The 25,245-nt window shown below is 50.9% G+C and overlaps 1 protein-coding gene across 2 annotated transcripts in view; it reads left to right on the top strand.

Moving 5' to 3' along the window:
- The window catches only part of HLF (HLF transcription factor, PAR bZIP family member), a 62,736-nt gene extending 39,541 nt beyond the window's left edge, over positions 1-23,195 (top strand). Inside the window, exons 3-4 of one of the 2 annotated variants that reach the window (XM_004707034.2) lie at positions 14,429-14,649; positions 20,252-23,195. In XM_004707034.2, coding sequence (XP_004707091.1) covers positions 14,429-14,649; positions 20,252-20,467 — 437 coding nt within the window. In that variant the 3' untranslated portion in view covers positions 20,468-23,195. Of the gene's footprint in view, positions 1-14,428; positions 14,650-20,248 lie in introns of both variants that reach the window. The other variant, XM_045299833.1, reaches the window with a different exon arrangement.
- Positions 23,196-25,245: the final 2,050 nt, after the last annotated feature.

Genomic DNA, 25,245 nt, shown 5'->3' with positions numbered 1-25,245 from the left:
TTACAGTCTGGGAAGCCCACAGGGGCAGTTCTGCCCTGTGCTATAGGGTTGCTATGAATTGGAATCGACTAAATGACAGTGAAGTGGTTTTATTTTTATTTTATTTGAAAGTTGGCCATTGCTAACTTGGGTGGGGGTAGCAATGTGAATATCAAGTTAGGGATTTGCAGCTACATAACCCTCATTTGAAGGTAGATTCGTTCGACTCGTTGGCTGTTTGATGTTGAGCAAGTACCTTGCTCTGTCTAACCTTATTGTTCCTCGTGTGTTTAATGGAGCTCCTTGATGCGGTGGAACAAGGCCTGCCCTTGAGGAACCAACAATGTCATCGGAGAACTGTCTCTTTCGGTCTGACCCATTTCACACATTTGCCCAAGAACTGGTTAACGTCCTACCTTCCTGGCTTCTCTTAAATATTCTCCACCTAGCCCTCTTCTGCTGCTTGTTTGCCCATGGCCTTTCCTTTGGTTACCTTTTTGTGCTGTATCTTTTCTTGATGAGATCTCAAGATGACTGAATCTGTCCAGTTGAGGTGGCTCTTCTGCCCTGTACTGTGTGAGAAGCTTTTCCAGGTCCCTGCAGCCCTCTCGAGGTCAAGTCTGCCTGTGTTGTTAGGCCAAGTGGCCCCGTAGGCCAGCATGAAAGGGTGCCTGGTCTGGCATCATTCTCAGTCTCTTAGGTGTGCTTGAGCTCATTGTTCATCTTGCCGAGGGTCTTCCTCTTTGCTCACCCACCACTCACATAGGCCACTGCACGAGAGGGTTTCACAAGTTCATGGGAAGATACAATTAAAAGCTAGCGGGCATTTTCCATGAACATGTTGACTACTCTTCATCTTCTCCACGGGAGTCAATGTTGCCACCACTTGCCAGCCCAGCTTTTTAAGCCAGAAGCCTAAAGTGAGCCTTACCCCCAATCTCTCACTCTCTCTCTTTCCCCCAAACCCAGTTTGGCCATCGACACAAATGGATCCCACCTCCTCAATAACCCTCAGATCCCCCGATCCTCTGCTGGTGCCATGGGTTGGCTCCAGTGTTTCTCTCCCCGTCCCGGCTGCCACAGCAATCTTTCTGAATCACCCAGCCAAGTAGTGACTCCCTTGTCTAAATCCATCAATTGTCCCCCATTCTTTGAAGATGAGATCTGGACATCAAAGGCTCCTCTTTGGCCTCAACTCTTGCTGTCCCTCTTCTTGCCCTTAAGCTCCAGTGCCGCCAGTGATGTTTGATCGCCTGCCTGGCCCCTGTATTCTCTCTCACATCTTTGTACTGGCCCTGATTCTCTTCTCTCCGCCTCTTGACTTGTCTTGCAAGGCTGCCAGGATGCCAGTTCCCTCTGGAAAGCATGGGCCAATTCCCCTGCACTCCCTGCTGGGCTCTGGATTGGTGTGCAGGAGTTGACACCCAGTGGGCCCTGTGTAAAGTTCTCCCATAGCCCTTAGCACCCTGCACAATGATCATCTGCTTGCTCACCTGTCTCTGCCCACAGACTGTCTGCTCTCGTGTTTGCATTTTTTTTCCGTGCATTCTCAGAATCCAGCCTGAAGTAGATGCCCAGTAAATGCTGGTTAAGCAAGGGAATGTTTTAATCAACATGCCTTTGTTAATCATCCCCTGTGCAAGAGAGTAAGCGGCCTTTTCCCTAGGAAGGTTTCTCATCTGTTTTCTTCATAGATAAAATGGAGTCTCTTAACCTCGTAAAGAGTCCAAACTGGCATATGCCCAGTGCCAAATGGCATAGGCATTCAGTTTGAGGGGAGTCAGAGGGAGACGGTATCCACTGTGGGAGGGTCAGGAGTCAGGGGGCTTGCATTAGACCAGTGGTTCTCAACCCTTCTAATGCCACCACCCTTTATTACAGTTCCTCATGTTGGGGTGACCCCCCAACCATAAAATGACTTTTGTTGCTACTTCATAACTGTCATTTTGCTCCTATTAAGAATCATCATGTAAATATCTGATAGGCAGAATGTATTTTCCTTGTTACAAATTGAACATAATTAAAGCATAGTGATGAATCACAAAAACAATATGTAATTATATATTGTGAAATATTTATTTCTAATTACAAATCAATGAAATTGTGTCTTGAAGCCCGGTGTAGCATGGGTAACAGTCTTCACGCCAGGTACTCGGATGTGGGTGTATCTGCACGTGGGCGTTCCTGCCTGTCGACGAGCGGTGTCTCGGTTCCCAAAACCATCAGAAATAATGTGTTTTCCGATGGTCTTAGGCAACCCCTGTGAAAGGGTCGTTCGACTCCCAAAGGGGTCCAGACCCACAGGTTGAGAACCACTGCATTAGACTTAGTGGACTGTGGGCCCCTGAGTCCATAGAGCGTCGTCGCGGCAAGCGTAGTCATTTAGCTAGTCTCCCGCCTCTCTCTGTGAATCAGCACCACAGCCGCCCAGTGGGTGCTGCCTGCAGGAGAGCCAACCGTGTCATAACCAGAGCACTTTGCAAAGTGCAGGTGTGTTAGTCCGGGTCGACTAGAGAAACAAATCCAGAGAAACTCATGTGTATAAGAGAGAGTTTTATATAAAGGGCAGTTGTACATTAAGAAAGCATCCCAGCCCAGTCTAGTCCAAGCCCATAAGTCTGATAATAGCCCATATGTCTTATATCAATCTATAAAGTCCTCTTCAGACTCATGAAAGACATGCAATGACGCCAAATGCAGGTTGATCACAGGCCAGTAGGTAGAAAGTCTTTGGATCTAGTGGCGTTGTAAGCATCTCAGCTGTCAGGGGTCTCCATGTGGTTTCTCCAGTTCCCAGGGCACAGGGGTCTATCAGCGAGTGGAGTGCCATGTGTCTTGTCAGTAGAGAGTCTCCAAGGGAGTGAGCCAAGAGAGATAGTGTCTCCTACCTCCAAGAAAGAATACAGGATTTCCCAGAATCCTCAGGAGAAAGCCATGCCCACACAGAAGCAATCTGTCTGATTGACAGACTAGACTCCACCCCTTCACTCTTAATCCTCTCAAGTCCCAAACTGACACCAGATTATGTAACTACCGCAGCAGGTTTCTGATGGCTAGCCCTGCACCTCCTCACCTGCACAGACTCTTGAAGGGACTGCGGGGCCTGGGTGGTGCCGATTCGGGTGGTACGTGCATGCTTTCCTTCAAAATGCGAAGGGCCACTGGAAATAGACAGTAGGTTTTTTGGTTTTCAAGAGCTTGTTGTCTGGGCTTGGTACCAAGAGAGCCCCACCCTGGTGGATCTAAGGGAACTGCTATGCTCAGTGGCTCCAGTTTTCCATATGTAAGAGGCACCCATCTTGACCCCCACCCCTATGAGGCACCAGGGGGCTTGTGAGAGACCATGGAGCTGGATCCCATGCAGGGTGTTCATAAGAGCAAAGTCCCCTGCCCATGGCCTTGACTGTCAACCCTGTGTGTGTACAGAGCAGGGGGCATTCAGGAAGGACTGGTGAGGCCAACACGGGCCTTCAGTCTCCACCTGGTCCCCCGCAGCTGCAGGCCCCTTGGTGCTTGTTCTCGAGGGTGTGGAGCCGCAGGGAAGCTCACAGTGGCCATTGTTTGTGCCACCCACGCCCCAGTGGCAGCCTGGGGCTGGAGCTCTGCCCTTTCAGAAGACAGGACTGGGAGGCAGGGTCCTTTGAAGGCTTGCAGTGAGCCAGCATTTGGCTCAGCCTCCTGTTGTCTGGCTTTATCACCAGCATTCTTTGATCATTGCTGTGAAGAGGAAATGAGGGCCCCCCCTTCCCCTCCCTCCTCCTCTGGCCCCTCATGTGGGTTGGAGTGAGGGCCAAGGATGTGAGTGGCTGGGTGTCAGCTTTTTCCTCTGACAACCCTCCGTCCCCACCTTTGGGCCACAGGGCTATCCCTCTGCACCCTGAAGTGCTGTGGCAGCAGTGAGCCCCATCTTCGGATGGTCCTGTGCTGACTGCACTCACTGGCAGAGGAGGCAGAAGGCAGCGGGTCCCACTGGGTCCGAGCGATGTGGGAGAGCCAGTGGGCTCCAGCCCCACGCGCGTCAGAGTGCAACCATGCTTCATAGGGCGTTCAATGGCTACTGTTGCCAAAGTTGGTCACCAGGCCTTTCTTCTGAGGCGCCTCTGCGTGGACACAAGCTCCTAAGCTTTCAGTTACCTGCCAAGCCCTTGACCGTTTGCGCCCCGAGTCTGTCCCACCAAGCGTGAGCTGACATACTTAATCATCTCAGTGTGTAGACGTGGAGCACGCCACTCGCATTTTGCCTCGGAGACAACACCACGTCCACAGGAAAGTGTTCTAGACACTGCCAGGAACCCTCACCACCTGAGCTTTGTCGGGTGCAGCTTGCCATTCAGGAGCACTGGAGTGAAGGGAACGACGAGGGTTGTGGGCAGTGAGAGAAGGGGGAGAGGGGGACGAGGTGGAAGGCTGGCAGCCTTTCTGCCCCTCTCCCCTGCAGCTGGAGGGCTGCAGCTTCCCAGAGCACCCTGTCCAGGACAGGAGGCGATGCTTGCCTCTTTTGGAAGCCATCTCCCGTCCAAGAACATGTTAGGCTGGGAAGGCAGGGCCTTGTGGACCCCTGAGAGGTCTCCCCCTTTCCCTTTCCTTACCCTTTCCCCCCTTTGGGGGTAGGAGGGTGTCAAGAGGGAGCAGAGCAGGCTCAGGATCTGGGTCTGGCTGACTGGAGACCCTCCACCCGCCCTTCCCCCAGCTCTCTAGCTGTGTGACTTCCTGCAGGTGGTTTCACGCTCTGAGCCTCTATTTCCTCTTCCATAAATGTGGGTCACAGCACCTCCCTTGTGGGGAGGGGTGATGGTTCAGTGGGGTGCTGCACACACATCAGGCTCCGGCCTAGATCCTGACGTGCGTTGCCTTCTTACTCAGAACGAGAGCCCCCTGCTTTCCCTGGAGGAAGAGTTAGCCCCCCACTGCTGGGGCCTTCGCATGATGGGGAAAACCAGTCAATTCCAGCTCATGGTGGCCCCATCTGTGCCAGAGTAGAACTGGGCTCCTCATGTTTTCAATGGCCAACTTTTCAAAGAACTGGGTCTCCAGGTCTTTCTTCCGAGTCACCTTTGTGCAGACTCCAACCTCCAGCCTTTAGGCTAGCAGGCTAGTGCACTAACCTTTTACACCACCCAGGGACTCTGCACACGGTGAACACTGTATAGGTTTTAGAATCAGAAAGATAGTGAGGGAGTCTGTTTCCCCATGGGCTGGTTGGATAACTTGGGGGCAAATTACTCAGTGCATTAGGCTGGGTAGACTAGAGAAACAAATTCATAGACACACATATGTGTATAAGAAAGAGTATTATATAAAAGAGCAATTAATTGTATATTGAGCAAACATCCCAGCCCAGTCTAGGTCAAATCCGTAAGTCCGGTATGAGCCCATTATGTTGCATACCAGTCTATCAATTCCTCTTTAGACTCATGCAGCACATGCAATGATGCCACATGCAGGAAGATCACAGGCCAGTGGGGGGAGAGTCTTCTGGACGTGGCTCCTCCAGCTCCAGGGCTCCGGCTCCATCAGCAGAGCTCCATGTGGCTAGTCATCAGGAACACCAAGCCGAAAGAGTGTGTGTCCAGTCTCCAGTGAGCTATTTATCTTCTTCACGCCTCCAGATGAGGTCACCAAGCTGGGACTGATTGACAGGGTAGACTCCACCCCTTTGCAAGTTGACAAGAGATTCTGTAACTGCCACACTCACCATCTCTGGGTTTACCTTGAATGTCTTCTATTTCTCCATTTCCACATTAGGAAAATGGGTCTGATAATAGCTCCCCATTCCAAACAGTTACTGTGAGAATTAAATGAGAGAATGCTGTGAACCTAGTGGACCTCGTTCTGGAACACTTAGGTGGTCGTGACTCAGAGACTGGGGAGGCCTGCCTTCCAGCGCCAGGCTGGCCACCCTCATGCCTGCACATAATGAATCAAACTGGCGGGGCATACCATGGTCTCTGTAGTTCTGTTGACAGCTTGTCACTAGCTGAGGAGCGTTGCTGGTGAAGAGCTGCTTCAGCTGAAGGGCTCTTGCAGTGGGCTTTTCAGCAGAGCATATTTGTCCTGTAGTCAGGTATTGAGCACTTACTGAGTACAGTGTGAGAAGTGGGCGCCAAGGATGTGTGCGGCTTCGTGTACTGAAACCAAACACACACACCCCCCACGCCACCCCTGCAGAGACCCTACAGGACCCAGAACTGCTTCCTGGATTTCCGAGACTGAAGCTCTACCAGCACAGACAGCCTCTTCTTCCTCGTCTGTGTATGTGTGGTCTGGGTTCCTTTGTTTTGTTTGTGTATGTTTGGTTTTGCTTTGAAAAGCCATACAGTGGTGGTATAAGGCTGAGGACTCTTGAAGAAAACATTTAGTTGTGACAAATTACACGAGGACAGATTATTCTCTGTGGCTGGCTGTCAGGGCTGCCTGGTTCAGAAGGAGATTTTGCAACAAGCCTCGGCTAACTAAGCCTTTTCTTTTTCTTCATTCCTCTCCCTCTTTACGTGCCTGGATTTGACATTGCTCATCTTTTTTCTTTCCTTCCTTCCTTCATTCTCTTTGTCCTGCTCTGCTTTCTTAATCCCTCCCTTCCTTCCTCTCCCTTCCTCTCCGCTCTCCCCTCACGGAACACCCCTGCTGCCCAGCCCCTCTCTGCCAACAGGGCATTCAGAGGGAGGCAGCAGGCATACCCTTTGAGACCTGAGGCCCGGAGTCCGGCCAGGTTGGTCTATTGGTCAGTTATAGAGTGTGGGGGCAAAATGAGGTACACACACACACACACACACATGATGGGCTTTTCCTCTTTCTTCTCTTCCTCTTTCCTGTTTCCTTCCTCTCCTCTTTTCGAGCAGCACAGACACACATGTTCTCCTTGGTACTTAACACAGCTTCCGGAACTCGTATGTGCAAAGTGAAGCAAAGTCAATGAATATCAATGATACTTAAGAATTTTATGATTTTGATAGGAAAGATACCGCCTGTAGATGATTTGTAAAATAGAAAAAATGAATGGAAAACAAAGCGTCCAGGCATCTGAAAACAGTGCTTGTTCAGGTATAAGGAGTTTTTATGTGAGGCTACATAGTCTCCCAGGGCCCTGTCACCAGGAGCATGCACGGTGGTGGTGGGAGGGCAGCAGTAACCACCAAACAGACCAGCCGGAGTGTTGTGGGTGAAGATACTTATGCATAGTGGCTCCCACAGGTGGTTTGGTGGCAGCAAGGGTGGGAGGGGCAGTCAGAGGGTTGGAGGTGGCATTTGTTTGAGCCGACATCCCGTTGTGGTTAGTTGCCATTGACTCTGATCCATGGTGATCCTCAGTGGTGCTGAGGACCAGGCACGCAGAGACCAGGAGAGACCGGAAGGTGTGGGTGAGGTCAACTCTGGGCTATATGAGGAGCAGAATGAAGGGGTGATGGGTAGGCTTATGGAGAAAGGAAGCCTGCCCATTGAGTGGGTTGCAACTCATAGTGGCCCTATACCAGGTTTCTGAGGCTTTATGGGGGCAGACAGCCTTCTCTGTGTCGCTCAGCTCATGGGTTTGAGCTGGGGTTAGAGTCCATTGTTTACCCAACACCCCACCCCACCCCCACCCCAGTGCTCCTGGAATTGTGCCGTGCACGGCAATAGACAGGCTTGGCTATGTTCTGATGTGGCAAGACCTGCAGAGGTCTGTGTGTTGGGCCACCCTCTGCTTGCTGTGTGAAGGGTACCCAGGAAAGGCGTGTGCAGGAGCAGGTGTGCATGCTGCCATCGGTCAAAGGCAAGGTGATGATGCTTTTTTTCCTTTCTAAGCCGTTGTTCTCATTACTGTCAGGTAGATTCCAACTCTCGGCAAGTCCACGTTTGCTCCGTAGAGTTTTCAAGGCCATGCGTTTCAGAACAGATTGCCCAGCTGGTTTCCAAGGCCCCCTGAGTGGGTTTGAATGGACAACCTTCCAGCTAGTAATTAAATACTTAACCCTCCATGCCACTCAATGACTCCCACATTGTGTGTGTCTGGGAAGGGGCGTGTACGTGCATAGACACACACACATACACCATTTATGGAGTCCTCTCCTGGTGCTTCTCACTTGGAATTGTTATGGGTTGATCAGTCGTGAAGCTGATCTTGGCCAGACTTGCGCACAAATCCAGGGCGTTGGTGATTTAGGTTGATCTTGAAGTTGGCAAGGATTTCATTCTACTTGGATCAGTAACCAAGCCCCCTAGAAGCAGCAGTCAACAAATCAACGGACACCTTGCACTGGGCAAATCTGAGGCCCAGGACCTCTTCAGAGTGTCAACAAGCAAAGATGTGACCTGAATGACCAAGAGGTGCCCGACACCGCCGTGGTATTTGCAGTCACTTCATTTGCGTGGACAGTGCAGAAGGAAAGATCAGAGCGCGTAACTGTCTGTGGACGGTGGTGTTGAGTGAAGGCTTTAGAATCACGGAGACTGCCAGAAGAACAAACCAGTCAGACGTGGAGGGAACACAGCCAGAAGGCTCCTTACAAGTGAGGGGGGCATCACTGTGTCACTTACTGGGGGCATGTTATCAGGAGAGGCAAGTCCCTAACGTGAAGATCAGTGGAAAAAATGGGCATCTTCAACGGGATGGATTGACACAGTGGCTGCAACAATGGGCCCAAACCTAGCAGTAGTTGTGAGCATGGCACAGGACCAGACAGCACTGTGTTCTGTTATCCGTGAGGTCACTGGGAGTTGGCACCAACTCGATGGCATCCAGCAACCACATAGACTGCCGGCTCCATGCATCTTTCACCCCCAGTTCCAGGAGATCAGCACGGGCCTGCTTCTGGTCACAGGGGGAAGAAGTACAAGGGGGAGGAAGCAGGAACATGTATAAGTCCTTTAGGTGCATGCTTTGGACAGACACGGTCATTTCTGCCACTTCTGTTCACTGATGTAAGACGGAAGAGCAGCCCAGAATCAAGAGGTGGGGACATCGATTGTGCCTGGAACGGCAAAGTCCCGTGGTGGGGAACGCAGGTCGAGGGAAGGGCGAGCCCTTTGGCCATTAGCTGCATTAGCAGAGTGCTCCCCAGGCAGAATAGCAGGTTCCTGCCACTGGAATGGAAGCCTGCAAGTCAGGCCTCAGCGTGAGCTTTCTAAAATCCTGTGAGCATCCACTTGAGCCTGGAGTGTTCCTTGTTAGCTGCCGTCATGTCTCCCCTGCAGTGACTCCACGCACACTTGGGATCCACATGGCTTTTACTGGCTGACTTTTTAAAATGTAGACGGTCAGGTCTTTCTTTCTACTCTTAGCCTGAAGGTCTGCCCTTCTTTCACAGCCTCATAGCAGTATGCCAGCCTCCACTGATACACGGGTGAGGCACACCGGCTGGATCAAACCAGGGTCTCCCCCAAGGGAGGCAAGAATGCTAGCACTGAATCAGGAGCTCCCTGTACCCTAAGAGGTTTTCAGGGGCAGAGGTGTTTGGTAGTGCAGTCAGCGAGCCCTGGGCCTGGATGGTGGGTCACTTCTGAAAGCAGGGGGGCAGTCAAGAGAGGGACATGGACTCTTACCAACCGCAATTCTGATCAGCTAGGACCCAAATGCTGACTCATAGCAACCCCTTGTGGGTTTCCGAGACTATAACTGCTTATGGGAGTAGAAAGTTCAGTCTTTCTCCTGAGGAGCTGATGGTGGTTTTGAACTGCTGACCATGAGGATCGCAGGCAAACAAGTAACCACTGTACCACCAGGTCTCCTTCTAGATAAGCCAAGACACCAAAACCCGGAGGAGGAGGAGGAGGAACAGGAAGCAAACTTTGAATCACAGCGGATCTGCCCATCCGTTCCCATCAGGAACCTTTCAGGCAAAACCAGAGGCCTCTTCCCTTGCTCAGCCATCTCCACGGAGAACGTCTTCATCCGTGGGCTCCTGCTCACCAGTGGTCACACTGGACTATGGCGCGTGTCTGCGGGCACGGATGCCGGCCCAATGCCCTGGATGTCTAATTGCCCAGAGGAGGAGCACGCCCAGAAGGCCGGGGCTACAGAAAGGAGCCGCCGGGAGGTAGAAGTAGTAAAGACACCACAGGGCGTGACTTGGATGTGGCCATAAAATTAAAGAGCTAAGCACTTGGCTGGAGAAGAGGGAGGCACAGATTGCTGCTGCCCCATTCACTGACGACTGCTGGCTACTTGGTCCTTGAGCACAGCCCACTGGGCTCGGTGCCGCGTGTCAGGGAGGGAACCAGCCCATCTTCAGCCATACCTTTGGGAAGTTCAGTCATGCCAACTCGTCCCAAAAGCGGAGGCCAACTCCCAACTCGAATCTCCTTCCAGGTTTCCGTGTGGCCTTTGTTCCTCCCTTTCCCCCAGCAATCTGCCTGGGCCCTTACGGAAGTGACTCTCCTCCAGAAGCTTTTAGAAACGAGAAACCACAACCGGGCAAACTGGCGTCTTCGTGCTGGACATGGTTTCCTGCCCTCTGGAACCCCAGGTTTGGACGGAACCACCGCAGGAGAACGCCACACGGTCATCTCAGCAGAGACAAAAAGTGCCCTTTGGAGCGGTTCCCACACATTTCTGATTTTCAGAAAATAATAAAAAAAGAAAACAGTACCAAATCTCCATATGACTGGGCCGGAACGAGAGATTTGGGGTAGAGAAGGTATACAAGAAGCCCCGAGGGAATTTGATAGTGATTATTTCTCTATCGCGATGTAAGATCTATGCAGAGTGAAATTACGAGCAAGACCAAACCCACGGCCCCTGAGTCTTCTGCCTCGTGGGCCACTTACAGAGCAGAGCAGCGCCGCTGACCCTCTGTGGAGAAGCGGCGGACAAGAGTGGGAGGCGAGGGTCATGATGCATAAAACAGGCGAAGGAAGAGCTCACCTCCAAAGCCTTGTTACACTGGAATAGGGAGGAAGGGGCTGCGGTTGTTAAGACACAGGCCAGGGTCCAGGAGAAGAAATAAACCCCCAGTAAGCCGGGAAGTGCCGAGTAAAACCCAGGTGGTATTTGTGCGTGTCAGAGTGACAGTATTATTCTAAATTAGCACTTAGTTGGGAGAAAACATGCCCCTTCCTTAATTATGGTCAGTAGGTACATTTTCTGAGGACAACCTGCTAGGACCTTGGAAAATATATATTTATAATTCATGTACACGCCCGTTGAATGAACAGCCCCCCTACCAGGAATTTCATCTGCAGCAGTGCAAGCAAAAAAACTGGACACCTCCTCAAATCCAGCGGTCGGGCAACGGTTAGGTGAAGTGTGGCCTGTTGTAATGATACAGAGTCAGAATTGACTCGAGGGCAGTGAGCGAGAGTCATCCGGAAGGAGGCCTGCTGGTGCGTCAGGTAAGCGCTCACGCTCGCTGGACCGCACTAACTGAAATGTCGGAGGTTCGAATCCACCAGCCACTCTGAAAGAGAACGACGTGGTCGTCTGCATCTATAAAGATGAACAAAACCCAAACTGTGGTTTTTGAGCTGGTTTTGACTCAACCACCCTAGAAGGCAGCATAGAGATGGCCCATGGGGTTTCCTAGGGTGTAAGTCTCTACGGAAGTAGAATGCCACAGGCCTTGTGCTTAGCAGCGGAGCAATTGAGCCACTACCCCTCCGGTGCTCCTTCCACAAAGATATTACCTGGGAAACGCTACAAGGCAGCTCTGATATGTCCTCCGGCATCAAGGTGAATCGGAATCAGCTCGCCAGCAAGAGGTAATCGTTCTCAGAAAGAGCGGAGGAGCTGTGTGTACACGAAGCAGGGACATGGCACACTAGCCTCTGGGAAAGTAAGTCAAGGTGTGCGGGTGGTATAATCCTCCTGGGTTAAGTCACCTGCAGGTACAAACTGAGGTCTGAGGTGTCCCCACTGAACTGAGGGTGCTGGCCTCTGGGGAGAGCAGCGGAGGAGGGGAAGCTGAGGCACATTTCCGCATCGGTTGCAACTTTTCGAGGACCATCTTTTGCAACTCAGACAGTTAATGGCATGGTGGATTCTTTTTTTTTTTTTGGCATGGTGCATTCTTGAGACGCTCTATGACCATGTTGAAATATTGTCAAAGAGAAGGGGGGAAATTATTAGGAGCCCTTCTCCTATTGCCCAGTGACACTATTAATGGACATTTGGGCCTAAAGAAGGAAAATAGGAATCTTGCAGAGTCCATGAAGTAGAAAACTGAGATTAATAAAATGGTGTGAGAGTGCCCGAGGGGCAGGAATCTGGCTTTGTCCCCAGGGTGCTTGGCCTGGGGCTGTTTGGCACTGGGGAAGCCATTTGCCCTGCAGGGTCTGGTTGCCTGCTCCATTCTGCAGGTAGGGCTGACCTAATTTTTTGGGACTGTGGGGGGGCTGGGGTGGGGGGAAGAATGCAGGGAAGGCTTCCGCCTAAATGGAGCGCATTATTGTCAGCATGTCCGTGAATGAACGCCAGAGCCCAGCATCTCCGAGGGCTGCCATTAAATGAGAAATACTCTTTGTGGAAGCAGAGCTCTGAAGTAGCTACCATGGTGAGGAGCGGGGTGAACATAGAGCAGTTGGAATAGGAAAGAGCATGTGAGTAGGTAGAGAATGTGTGTGTGTGTGTGTGTGTGTGTGTGTGTGTGTGTCTGTCTGTCTGTCTTAAGGACATAGATAAGGCAACAAAGCCAATGCTTTTAACATAATAGCATCAACAATGTGTGTGTGTGTGTGTGTCTGAAGGACATAGATATGGCAATAGAGCCAAAGCTTTTACATAGCAGCATCAACTGTGTGTGTATGTGTGTGTGTGGTTGATCTAGGAATGAGGGTGTTGAGTCACTTTGTTATTAAGTTCAAAGAAAAGTTTCTAAAGGGAACATTTTAAAAATGCCCATTTTGTGAGGCAATGTCAGGAGGCACTCGATCAAATCTAGCTTGACGCCATCCACTCCCCAGCTCAGCAGTCTCTGGAAGCCGGCGCGGAGCGAGCGGCAGCTGGGCTAATGAGAACTGTCTGCTGCCAACGCCTCGGGGGCCCAGCTCAAAGCCAAGGTACGACCTGAAAGGTCACCCAGAGCAGTCGTCTTGCCAGCTCCCCACCGGGGCCTTTCCAGAACACCCGATCGCGGTTTCACCGCTCCGCTAGACTCCACGCCAATGGGCTCCGTGCTTCAACCTGGGGCAGGTTTCCCTGACGCCTAAACCACACTTCACACGCTGGCCTCCCGACTGGCCCCGTGGACAAGAGGGGGCCGGGCCAGGCAGAGCCCAGATGATTCTCTGGGTGTGAAGGAACAATTGTAAAATTCAGATGACATGAAAAGGCTCGGAGCTCCCAACCTAAACCTGGTGGTCCGTCAGGCAGTTTATGTTCTCCAGCAGGACAGGCTCCAAAATGCAAGAAAACGTTATGCTGCGAACGGTGCTCATCCCAGGAGTCCAGCTCAGCCGGGGCAACCCTCAGTGGAGGTCTGGGCGCCTCCAGGGCATCTTCTCGAATGTTCACAGCATCTCTCCAGCCTCCTCCCTCCTCCCCGTCTGCATCGGCACTCTTCGCGTGTGTGTGTGTCTGTGAGCTCCAGCAACCCAGCCCCGTGTCCGTTTCCTGGCTCCAGTCTTGCCCCCCACAGCCCGTTCCTCGTGGAGCTCCGGTCTCCTCTGCGCACTGGAGCACGGTGCTACTTCCCTGCGCCGCATCCTTCAGGGGTGCTTGGGCCTTCCCAGCGGCCACACGACTCACCTTCCGGGGCACCTCCTTTGCACTTGCATCCTTCCATTTTGTTCTCTGGCTCAGGACTACTTGCTGGTCTCCAGAAATACAACCTGTGATCGCGTCCCTCCCTGTGCCTGGAATGCTTGTGTCTGCTCGTGGAGGTTTGTCTCAAGACTAGTGTGCCAAGTGCCTGTCAGCCCGAGCAAGGGTCTTTACCTCCGCCGGGTCGGGTCCTGATCCCTCCATGCTCCTCCAAAGGCACGTGGTGCTTCCTTCCCTCCCAGCACCTGCACTGCAACACCCCAACTTGCTAGTTACTGGTCATCAAGGGATCAGCTCCTCGACTGGCCTAAGAAAAAAAATCCCCCAAAACTTTTCAGGTCAAATTCTTGTCGTTCTATCCATCGTGCTGTGTAGAGGAGGCTCTTCGGGGCGCACTGGGTAGAGATACATAGTTGTCTCCAGCGCACAGCAGATCTGTGCACAGTAGACCAACATGCTGCCTGGCCCTCTGCCATCCTCACCACCATTGTCTTTGAGCCCGTGGTTGCTACCTGCGTGTCAGTCCTTCTCCCCCGGTTTAAGAAGAAATCAGTGCATATATTTTGTAATTTAGATTCTTCCTCCCCGTCGTTGAACACGTGGGTATGGGTCTTTGATGTGCCTGCATGGCACACCTAACGCCTGCTGAGTTCTCAAGAACTGTGAGCAGGACCAGTCAGTTGAAGGCTGTGGCTGCCGCCCTATCGGGAAGCAGCTGCCCACTGGGTCTGAGCCACGAGCGAGTGTCTGTGAATTAAAACCCCTGTGTTGTTCCAGGTCAGCTGTTGCCAGCAAACCGCAATACACCAAGTCCCATTGATCCGGACACCATTCAGGTGCCAGTGGGTTACGAGCCAGACCCGGCAGACCTGGCCCTCTCCAGCATCCCCGGCCAGGAAATGTTTGATCCTCGCAAACGCAAGTTCTCTGAGGAAGAACTGAAACCACAGCCTATGATTAAGAAAGCGCGCAAGGTCTTCATCCCTGACGATCTGAAGGTAAATTGGAACTGGTGTTCAGGCTTATGGGCAAGTGGAGAGAGGGACCCAGGGGCTTGGGAAAGGGTGAGCCCAGGAAGATCACATCATTTAGCGAATGAAAGACCCGGGACTTGACTCCTTGTCCTGCCTGGTGAGTCTAGGCCCCCATTGCTTCCTTTCGGGGCGCCTCTGAAACATGCCTTTCATGTCTGGGTAATGCACAGTGCTGGGGGGAAGTCAGAATGCTGGGAGCGCTTTGACGCCTATGAAGGGAGCAGACCTACAACTCTCTCACAAGGAAGCACGAAAACCGAACCCCAAATGAACCCCAAAAATGAACCCCCAATCTCACGAGGTTAGGAAGAGAAGGAACGTTCTTGGGGCAAGGCATCTTGGCCTCAGAGTCCTCTGGGGGTTATCCCTCCCTTTGGAAGTTTCTGGGTAACTGCTCCCAAGCAGGGATGGCCAGGGTGGGGTTCTGATAAGGAAGCTGGTGGATGTTCTGACACTGCCCATAACTACTCCCTCTAAACGATCACAACACAAGGTTAATTCCGGGTTGCTTTTCTCTACTCCATTCATGTGGGAGGTATTATTTAGAAAGGAAAATAGATTTACTTTTAGAAGTCCAAATACAATGTAAAAGTAATCAGACATACTGAATGAGGCCTGAGAAGAGAATTTGGAGCTCTAGAGTCTACCACATCTAAACCAGGTCCAGAATAGAATGGTGTGTGCTTAACCTTGGCTTGTAGAGGATTTGTTAGTCTGTGCTTCTTGCCAACAGTACCGATACCAGAGAGAGTTGAGTCTCTGTCCATAACATTGTGTTTCCTCACTTCTGACCCCATTATCCAAACCCAGATGTGGTTCGCAGAGAGAGACACTCCTTTGTTTTGCCGGAACTGACTTGTCACTCCTGCTTTTATTTAGAAAGAGCATGGAGCAGGGGGAGAGCTCAGGTGTGGTAGCTGAAGTGCCCAGCAGATTGAAGTCACTACCATTGCCCACATGCCCAAGGGCATTCTCCATGACGCACACACCCCGGGTGCCTTGTCTTAAGGCGATCTTGGGGATTCGTGAGTGCAAAGTAACCTCTTGCACTTGAGGAAATGGAGGGGCAACGGGGTGAATGTAGATGCCCACTGCTGGTTAGAGTCCAGTCTAGCTGATGCTAAGCCTTCTGGCTTCCTGAAAGTCACTGTAGCATGTCGGTCCTGACAGAGGCTACTACAGCAGGGGCTCTCGGGTGGTACATAAGTCAGTAGCCGTTATCCTGAGAATCGGGAAAGGATGGCTCATGGTCTGAGCACCAGAAAGCCAGACGTTCTGTCCAGGGAGCCCTTGGATGGGAGTTTGGGCATCTCCACTGTCACTTTCCTAAGGGAACTGGTGCTTCGACTATGGAGAAACTAGAGAGATGGCACAGCCTGAGGTATTGGACAATTAAAGCACTTCTTTCAACTGGATATTTTCCCTATTTCTCCTTTAATTAAGCAGTTTTACGGGCACATAATCCACATGCCATATAACCCTGTAGTTGGGTCGTATCAAGAAGTGTTGTACCATCAGTTTTAGACAAAGTCCTGTCTTCTTAGTGGTCCAGGTCTATCTGTACTTAAGAGCCTTCACTTGAAGCAGACCAGGCCGCCTATCCAGCATGGATCTGCCCTTGAACAGAGGGCAGCGGTGTGACAGGATGCCTCGGAGGGACAGGTATAACTTCCAGTCGGGCCTTCAGAACTCCCACACTAACAGGCCCAGAGCAGAAGCAGGATTACTGAGTAATCCAGGTAACCTTGGCAACCCAGAGGCCAAGGCAAAACCAACTGTGCTGGAATCCCACATGGTAAGGCTAGCCGGGGCTGGGGTTGACCTGCTCACCTAGAGGGTGGGGGACAGCAGGAGCATTCCCCTGCCGTGTGGCCTGGGTGTTTTTGGCTGTGGTCACAGGCAGCAAGCTGGTTGGAAGCAGGAAGCAGGGCCTTCACCATATTCCTCCTTCCAGCAGTGAGCACTGAGCTAGTGGGAGAGGTGTTTGTGGGCCCCAGAAAGAGAGGGGCACCCTGCCTTGAGTAGAATAGACCCCACCCCAACTGGTTTCCCCTGCAGCTGCCTGAGCACTTCAGTTGTGCTGGCATGATCTCCCAGGAGAGCCAAGAGCTGGATACCGGCATTCCTGGATACAGGAAAATCCACTTGTGTTAGTCTGGGTTGACTAGAGAAACAAATTCATAGACACTCAGATGTATATAAGAAAGAGCTTTATATACAAGAGCAATTGAATATTGAGAAAACATCCCAGCCCCATCCAGATCAAGTCCATAAGTCTGATATTAGCCCATATGTCTGATACCAATCTATAAATTCCTCTTCACCCTCATGCAACACATACAATGATGCCAAATGCAGGAAGATCACAGGCCAGTGGGTGGGAAGTCTTGTGGATCCAGTGGCACTGTAAGCTTCTTAGCACTGGTGTGGGTCTCCACATGGCTCCTCCAGCTCCAGGCTCTAAGCGTAGCTCCATGTGTCTTCTCAACAGGAATATCTCGCAGGGAGTGTGTGTGTGTGTGTGTGTGTGTGTGTGTGTGTGTGTGTGTGTGTGTGTATCCCACCTCCAATGATCTATTTATCTCCTTAGCACCTCCAAATGAGATCATCAAGTTGTGACCTGATTGATAGGCTGAACTCTACCCCTTCACTCTTAAGTCTCAAATTGACAAGATTATGTAACTACCACATCACTTAATCTTAAGACTTTTCAATGTCCATTTAGTTATTTGGCAAATACTGCTCAAAGGCTGGGCCAAGCCCCCACCAGTGTGGCTGGGGGGTACCAGGTGAACCAGACCGGCCCCGTGGAGCTTCCAGTCCAGCAAGGAAAGGGAAGTGTGGCCTGTCAGAGGGGTTCTGGAGGAGGAGGCTGCCCTGGACAGGAGATGCTCAGGTCAACAGTGGATCAGTGCAGAGTGGGCCACTGCTGGATGGTGGCGGGTAGTGCCCGGGAGATGGAGCAGAAGTGTAGAGGGCCTGTCATGCTGCTTCCTCTCCTCCACACACACTGGGCTAGTCAAGGGAACCGCGCTGGCTTTTCTAGCCCAGGACATTCAGGCTGTCCTCATTCCTGCCTGCTCCATCCTCCACTCCACCCTTGCTCCCAGCTGGCTCTCACCTGAGCCGTTCCCCAACCCACACCTTTGCCAGCTCTTCTCTGCATGCATGGGCAGGTGAGGTCAGGGGGAGGAGAAGAGAGGGAGAAGGTCTTTGCTCTCCTGAGGTCAGTTGGTGACTGCCTGACCCTTCAAGCCTAGCCAGGATTGTCACAGATGCCCAAGTCCGTGGCCTTCGGAGGTACCCTCGCTCCCACATCCTGTCCCTTGCCAGGTTTGGTTCCAATCGCCTCCCAGGCTCCTGCTACCCTGTGTGCAGGCTCCACACTGGATCCCGTCGGGCCGCTCTTTGCAGGGCTCTGGAACATTCGGGCTGTGGTAGGCTTCCTGGCAGTCCGGAGGGGGTGGCATTGGGTTTACAGCAGTCACACACCATTTCCATCACTGTGGTTGCAATGCCCTTAGGTCCCCTTGGCGCTGTGATGTCACTGAGTGGGGGTCCTCCTGGCTTGCCTTCTCTCCTCTCCCCAGCTGGCCTCTCTCCCACCCCCATCTCTCCGGCTCCCTTTCAAAGGCATGGCTACACATGGCTCCCTTTGCCTTGTGCAGATACTAAATGGCTCCCGCAACAGCCATGTGCTCCTCCCCCAAGTGCAGGTGTTCTCCGAAGTGCAGCCTCCTCCCCAGGAAGAGCCGAGAGCAGGTTCTCTGGAAATACTTCTCAAATCTTGTTCCTCATGTCGTTGTGAAACGGATAGGAAGTTGGGGTGCTGGGTGCTCCAGATGCCAGTGCCAGCTTGTGAACAGGCAGATGGAGTGGCTACACCACCTTGTCTTTGTGCAGGACAATTGCCCCCCCCAGGGTAAGGAGCAGGCGCTGGGACAGGCCCTGACCTGGGGTCTTCGTTGCAGCCTTGGCCCCAATCCATGTGACCTCCTCCAGCCCCAGCTGCCCCTGGGAGGCCTAGGGAGGCACCCGTGCGCACGCGTGTGCGTGTGCATATGTGTGTGTGTGTGTGTGTGTAAGAACAGCCTCGCCCCTTTGTTCTGAGTGGCATGTACCTGCAGGTATTCGCTGTGTTGGAACTAAGAGATTTGCTCCTGCAGGTTGCTGCAAAAAGCAGGTAGCAACTCTAGCAACTCAGGCTAGAGTTGTGCCCTGCACAGTCTCAAAGGAGCTGCCCTTCCCAACCTTCCTAGGAAGCTCTTCCTTCAGGCGAGGGGGGAGCAGCAATGAGGGAAAAGGAGTGGTTGGTCCACAGTGACCACAGTTAAGTAGTCCTCAGGTTAATTAAGGCCCAGGGAACAGTTCCAGGAAATTAGAGTAAATTATTTAAATGCTATCCACCAGTGATGCATTGATTGGTGTCGGATTGAAGGGTTTAAAAAAAAGAAGTTCTACTTTTAATTACCGAAGTGTACATGCCCATTATATAATCTAATAATTCAGGAAGGCATAAAGTAAAAGGTTAAAGAGCCTGCCTCCCCTTGGCCCCCGTCCCTCCTCCTAGAAGCACCACTGTTTATAGTTCGGTATAGAACCTTCTGCGTCATTTTCTATGGATTCATCATAATCTTTTTCTTTTTCTTGTCAATCAAAATGAGAAGAGGGAGGCCCGGCCTAGTTAGCCGCAAATTGCCATCGCTTCCACTCACAGGGTGGCATATGGTGACCATGGTCCAGCCCAGCTGGTCCTCACGTTGAACAACTGCAGAATGTTCCTTCTCCTGCCCCATCACAATATAGTTCTTAAATCTCCTCCTGATGAATCGTTAGGCGGAGTTGCACCCTCTTGCTCTGTTGCAACCCTGCTGGAAGAAAAAACGCTGTGCCCATGTCCCGTGCATGTGCACCGGTCTTGCTATACGATGAAATCTAGAAGTGAAATTGTTGGATCAGTGGGCTTGTGGATGTAACTGATCGATATTCCCAAACTAAAGCGCCCTGGTGGTGTTCCCCAGCAGGCACCTGGCTGTAAAGTGCAAAGTTGGCTGTTGGCACCCAGCCAGTAGCTCTGGGCGAATGCCCGGCCATCTGCGCCCGTCAAGGGGACAGCGTAGGAAGCCCCACGGGAAGTTCTACATCGTACCCTGGAGTTGAAATCACTTTGAGGGCACCTAACAGTAGCAACTTTACCAAATCACCTTCCCAAAACATGACACTAATTTCTACTCGTACCCAGAAGCACCTGAGTGTGCTTAAAAGAAAAAGCCGCCTGCGTTTTTAAGCAAAGCGAGAGAAGACGTGTGTCGTACCATAGAGAGTGGGAGGTGAGCTCCTTGCTCTCAGTCTCTGGTCTTGGGCACCTAGGCCTCTTTTGACAGGCCGGAAACCCTGACTCAGACCGTTCTCGAACATCCTGAAAACAGGCAAGGCAAGAGACACGCATGAAGCACCTGGGCCTGGGCCTTAGCACAACCCTGAAGGCTGCCAGTGCCCGGGCTGACCCTGAGCCCTGCTGAAATCTAATATCCTCATTCTCTTTCCTTCTGTAACTAATGAGCAGGATGACAAGTACTGGGCACGGCGCAGAAAGAACAACATGGCAGCCAAGCGCTCGCGAGACGCCCGGAGGCTGAAGGAGAATCAGATCGCCATCCGGGCCTCGTTCCTGGAGAAGGAGAACTCGGCGCTCCGCCAGGAGGTGGCTGACTTGCGGAAGGAGCTGGGCAAATGCAAGAACATACTTGCCAAGTATGAAGCCAGGCACGGGCCCCTGTAGGGTGGCATTTTTGTGGGCTGGCTCTTGAGTAGAAGGACAGCTTGTTTCCTGTCTGATAGCACCACACCCAAACAACCTTTCTATCATCAGCACTTTACCAGAGGCAGAGACGCACTCGACTCACATTTTGATGTGCATCTGTGTGTGAGTATGTGTGTGCGTGTGCACATGCGCGTGCATGCACACGTTGATGTGCTTGTGTGTGTGTGTGTGTGTGTGTGTGCTCCTTTGCACCTGCCGTTTTAAAGAAGTCCCCTCTTCATCACTTAGTCCCAACAGAGGAAAGGTGCCATGTTTTTACTGGACTTCCGGAGCCCTCTCGTGGGGTTTCCTCCCCTGACCCGCCTTCGCCAATGCCTTCCCTTTCAAAGTTAGCTTCACGGTTGAGCTGACTTGCTCTTCCAGGACCCTCACCTTGGAATCCCAGAAGGGCCCTGGTGAGGCCTGGGGACGTAGAGTTCAGTTCGCAGGAGCACACGCTGTTTTCCTGTCCAGTCTCTGAGCTGCCATGCTGACAAGGTGCACGAGATGACTGGGCCCCTCCGGGCAGTTCGATTCGTTGATGGGTGGCTTTCCTATGTTCAGTTTTGGTGAAATTTGTCTTCAGATTCAAAGTGGTCTTTAGCTTTATTAGGTCCCTCATTTCACCTCACTGCCATCTACTAAGTTTCCTTTTTCTTCTGCCAACCCCAGATCAGTCAGATACTATCACAGAGCAGAGTGGGGCTTCGCACCGGCTGTACTTTAAAGCAATAATCCTGTTGTTCGCTAGAGCATGCTGCCTGAGTAGTCCTAGTGGGTGTAGGACATCTTCCCTGCCGAAACAGCCAACCAGCCAACCAACCTTAAAGGAACGCATTTGAGCATGCCCAGCACATCCCCAGGACAGAGACGCAGAGGGAAATGCAGGTCTCAGAGCAAAGGGTTCGTTTACATGTGCCAACACACATGTCCTGGAAGAACTTTTGGCTTCTGAAAAGTTTGATTTGGGGTTCTCTCCTCATCCGTACTCCCTTTCCCTTACTCCCACTTCACTTTTCCCACATCCCTCCTGATACTTGGAACAATTCCATGGCTTAACATCTGGGTTTCCCCATTATTTTTTTGGAATATATATACATATATATATTGTTAATTACACCTGCTGTTTTCTGAAATCAGTTCAGTCGATTGTCACCCCCCCCTTTTCCCTAGGGGTGTCATTTTTGAGCCACTTAAATGGATGATTCCAGGGCTTCTGTTGCTTACTCTCGATTTGCTTTGGACTGTCTGTATGCTTCTCGAAGCGGACTTCCGAAAAATGAATGTCAGCGACACTGGTGTGTCTTGGAAGGCGAGGTGGTGTCTCAAACTGTGGTGACTCCAATCTGCGTACATGTTTACTATTGACCAAAAGGAGAGATGATTGACATTGTTTAATGTTTTTACAGAGTACTTATAGGAAGTTCTTTTTTTGTACAGTATTTTTCAGATATAAATACTGACAATGTATTTTGAAAGACATATATTATATATAGCAAAGAGAAAAAGGAAAATTGTTCCATGTTTTAAAATCACAGAGCAGAGATATATATTCGCCAATATTGTACAGAGAAGAAGTGCTTTGGGGTTTTTGAATGTCTTTAATATTTTAAGCTTATTGATGACACGTCAGCATTTTTTCCACTTTAAATTAAAATTTGATGACAGTACCAAGGTTTGCCATGGTGAATCCTGCTCCCAACTACACAAAGAGCATTCTGTCTCCCCATTCAGCATCCGAAAGAAGTCCGTTAATGCCACCCAAAAGCACAAAATGGATTTTAAGTCAAATATTTATTGAATGATACAGCGAGGTTTTTTTGTTTTGGTTTTTTCTCCTGGTTTGTTTGATTTTTAAGAGAAAGCATGCCCCCCCCCCCCCAAGAATTTTCACGAGTTTCTGGAACAGAGCACTGCTGAAGGTGTCCCCCACCCTCCGGGGCTCCTCTGCAGTAGCATGTATCTTGTGCAGAGCACCAAATGGACATCAGTGGGATGTGCACGGTTTATCATGGGAGAGATGTTTTGGCTTTAAAGATGATTGCTCTCTTGTTTCACTGAGTTGAATAATGCCAAACGACTCTGATGGTCCTGTAAAGGAACATTTTGTTCTAGATTACAATGCCGCCTCCTGAGCGGGTGTTTCTGGCTTCCCGCCTCCAAAATGTGCAATTGGTGCATGAGCTGGCGGTCCTCTTGCCAGTCCATCAGCAATGGTCCTCACAGCATCATCGTCTTGGGAGTCCGACCAGGTATTTGTTTGGTCCCACGGTCCAGATTACAGCAGAAAAGAGGAGCACGTTAGACAAGAGACTAAATGTTCAGGTCAATTTACTAATAAAACCTCTGGAAAGCCTCTGCAGGACTTGAGTGAGAGGTAGTCGAGGAGAATTTGTGTCGAACTTTTTGAAGGTGGGGAGCCCAATTGCAACAAGATTATGGAAGAGCAATTGCCATGTCGTCCAGAGCCGTCAATCTGTGTGCCAGCAGAGACACACAGGGCGGGGAAATGGGCATGGAGCTTGTAAGTGGAGAGATGTTTAAAGGTTTGCACCTTGGGCCACCCCAAAAAAGTGTAAAATGCTAACAAAAAAAAAAATAAACCTATATTTGAGCACTGATCTTTCTTGGAATTCAAGTTGTTTGTATCCAATGATTATGACAAATGTTTTCTGCAGAAGAAATAAAAGAGATCATGTAAAACTTACTCGTGTGTGTGCGCCAGGAAAAATTACCTTATATAGAGGTGATTTTTAATTCACACCCACCTACACCCACTCCTGGATGCTGCCTGCGTTTCCAGGGCAGGTAACTAAAATGAAGTGTACATTGGCTTAGCTAACTATACTGAGACGCGAAGGATCGACCTGGATCTAATGCCTGGCTGCAGCCCCAAGAGTCCTGTGGTCATTTCTTCTTCATCATAAGCACCGTCCATGCATTAAAATGAATGCAAAGCTTACCCTGCCAACGCCATGTCTGTATCATTCGGGTTGAGAGGCAAAGGACTTCCTGGCATAGGTTAGTTCACTTGTTGTGTCTTGTGACTAAATTTGCCAAGAAAGGCAGAGATGGGTCTGCGCAGGGTTCTGCTTGTGCTACCTTGAGATTGGTGGGGGTGGGAGGGCTGAAATATCGCTTCCTCTTCACGAGCAAGTAGCTACTTTGACCTTTCAGAGTAGTCAGCATTAGTCAAGACTGATGGGAAGCAGCACGAGGCAGAAGGAGCAGGAGGGCAGACACATTTCCGAGGGACAGTGTGTGAGATGAGCCAGAAGGTTGCTTCTAACTTGCAGGCTTTGTGAAGGGGCGCTCGACCCTTGATCTAATTGTACAAGACCTAAGTTCTGGTTTCAGAATAGAGGAGATTTGTCACAGTCACCACCCTTCCCTTGGAGTAAGACCACACATTCTGTAAGATGTACAGGTTCACCTTGGTTTTCATAATCGTTCCTCTTCCCCCATGTTCCCTTCAGGTAGGGCCGAAGTTGAGCCAGTTATGTTGACCGACAATCCCAGGATAGGCAGACTTAGCCTGTTTGCCTCTATGTGGGGAGTGGGGGCAGTGATTGAACCCGAGGTCAACACAACAGGTGGCTCTAGACTAGGTGTTCTCTGCTCTGTCTTTTCACCTTCCTCCCAGGCCTCTGAGGCCCCCATCCTGTCTTCCCCCACCCACCTCTGGGAGCTAGGCAAGGGCTCCTCCAGGTTTTCTCTACGTGGACTGAAAAAGCAAAAACCAACCTGAGCAAGGCCTTATCCTGCATCCTGCGTCTTGATGGCTTGGATTTGGGCACTAAAGTCAGTCCATGTTGCAGGGAGCAAGTGTGTGTAGCATGTCGGGCTGTGAGTGTGTGTGTGAATAATGAGTATTTCAGTGAAGATAAAGCCTCCTCCTTTTTGGAACACTTTACCCAACATCACAAATCACCTCCTAGTGTGGTTTGGCAGCACCTCAAAGACGGCGTCTGTTAGGACACTGCACGTTAATGCGAGGTCAGCCGAGTTGTGTGCACCGGGATATTAGTGGTATGACGCTATTCAGTCCAAACCTCTGTCTGTCATTCTTAATGTTTAATAAACTCTGGCTTTTTTTCCTTTCATGTATTTTTGTTACAGTCTGTTAGCAATTGGCTTGCGCTCCCACTTCGATAACAAAAGTATTACTTTAAAAAAAAACCCAAACTAACGACAAACCCATAGCTATCAAGTCAATTCTGACTCATAATTACCCAACGTGAGTTTATAAGACTAACTCTCTACCAGAGCAGCCAGTCTCATCTCTTCCCCGAGGAGTGGCTGGTGGTTTTACACTTCTGGCCTTGGGGTCGGCAACTCCAAACTCTCCCTTGAGTTGAATCCCAACTCGCCATGACCCTACAGCTGGGGACCTGCCCCGGGGGTTTTCTAAGGCTGGAATCCTGGAAGCAGATTTGACGTCTTTCTCTTGCAGAGCAGCTGATGGACTGAAACTGTCACATGTTCTGTTGGCGGCTGAGAGCCTTTACCTTGTGCTCTCAGGGCCCCTTAAGCCTGAGATCAAGCACAGAAATCTCAATTTTTGAAAAGCTCTTTGTTAGCCCCACTGTGCGACCATGGAACGAACCAAGGGTCTGCTGAGGTGGTTTGTCATTTGAGCCTACAGCCCTTGGAAAATCAATGGAGAGGCTTTTAAATTTCCCAAACCACCTGAAATTGTGTGTGCAGTGTTGTACGTATATATATGTCTTTAATATTTTAAGCTTATTGATGACACG

This window comes from Echinops telfairi, unplaced genomic scaffold (assembly GCF_000313985.2).
Source record: "Echinops telfairi isolate 266 unplaced genomic scaffold, ASM31398v2 ScPeMD7_7458;HRSCAF=8496, whole genome shotgun sequence".
In the NCBI taxonomy this organism is placed as follows: Eukaryota; Metazoa; Chordata; class Mammalia; order Afrosoricida; family Tenrecidae; genus Echinops; species Echinops telfairi.
Note: the sequence above shows the minus strand (reverse complement) of the source record. Positions and strands in the feature narration are given on the sequence as shown.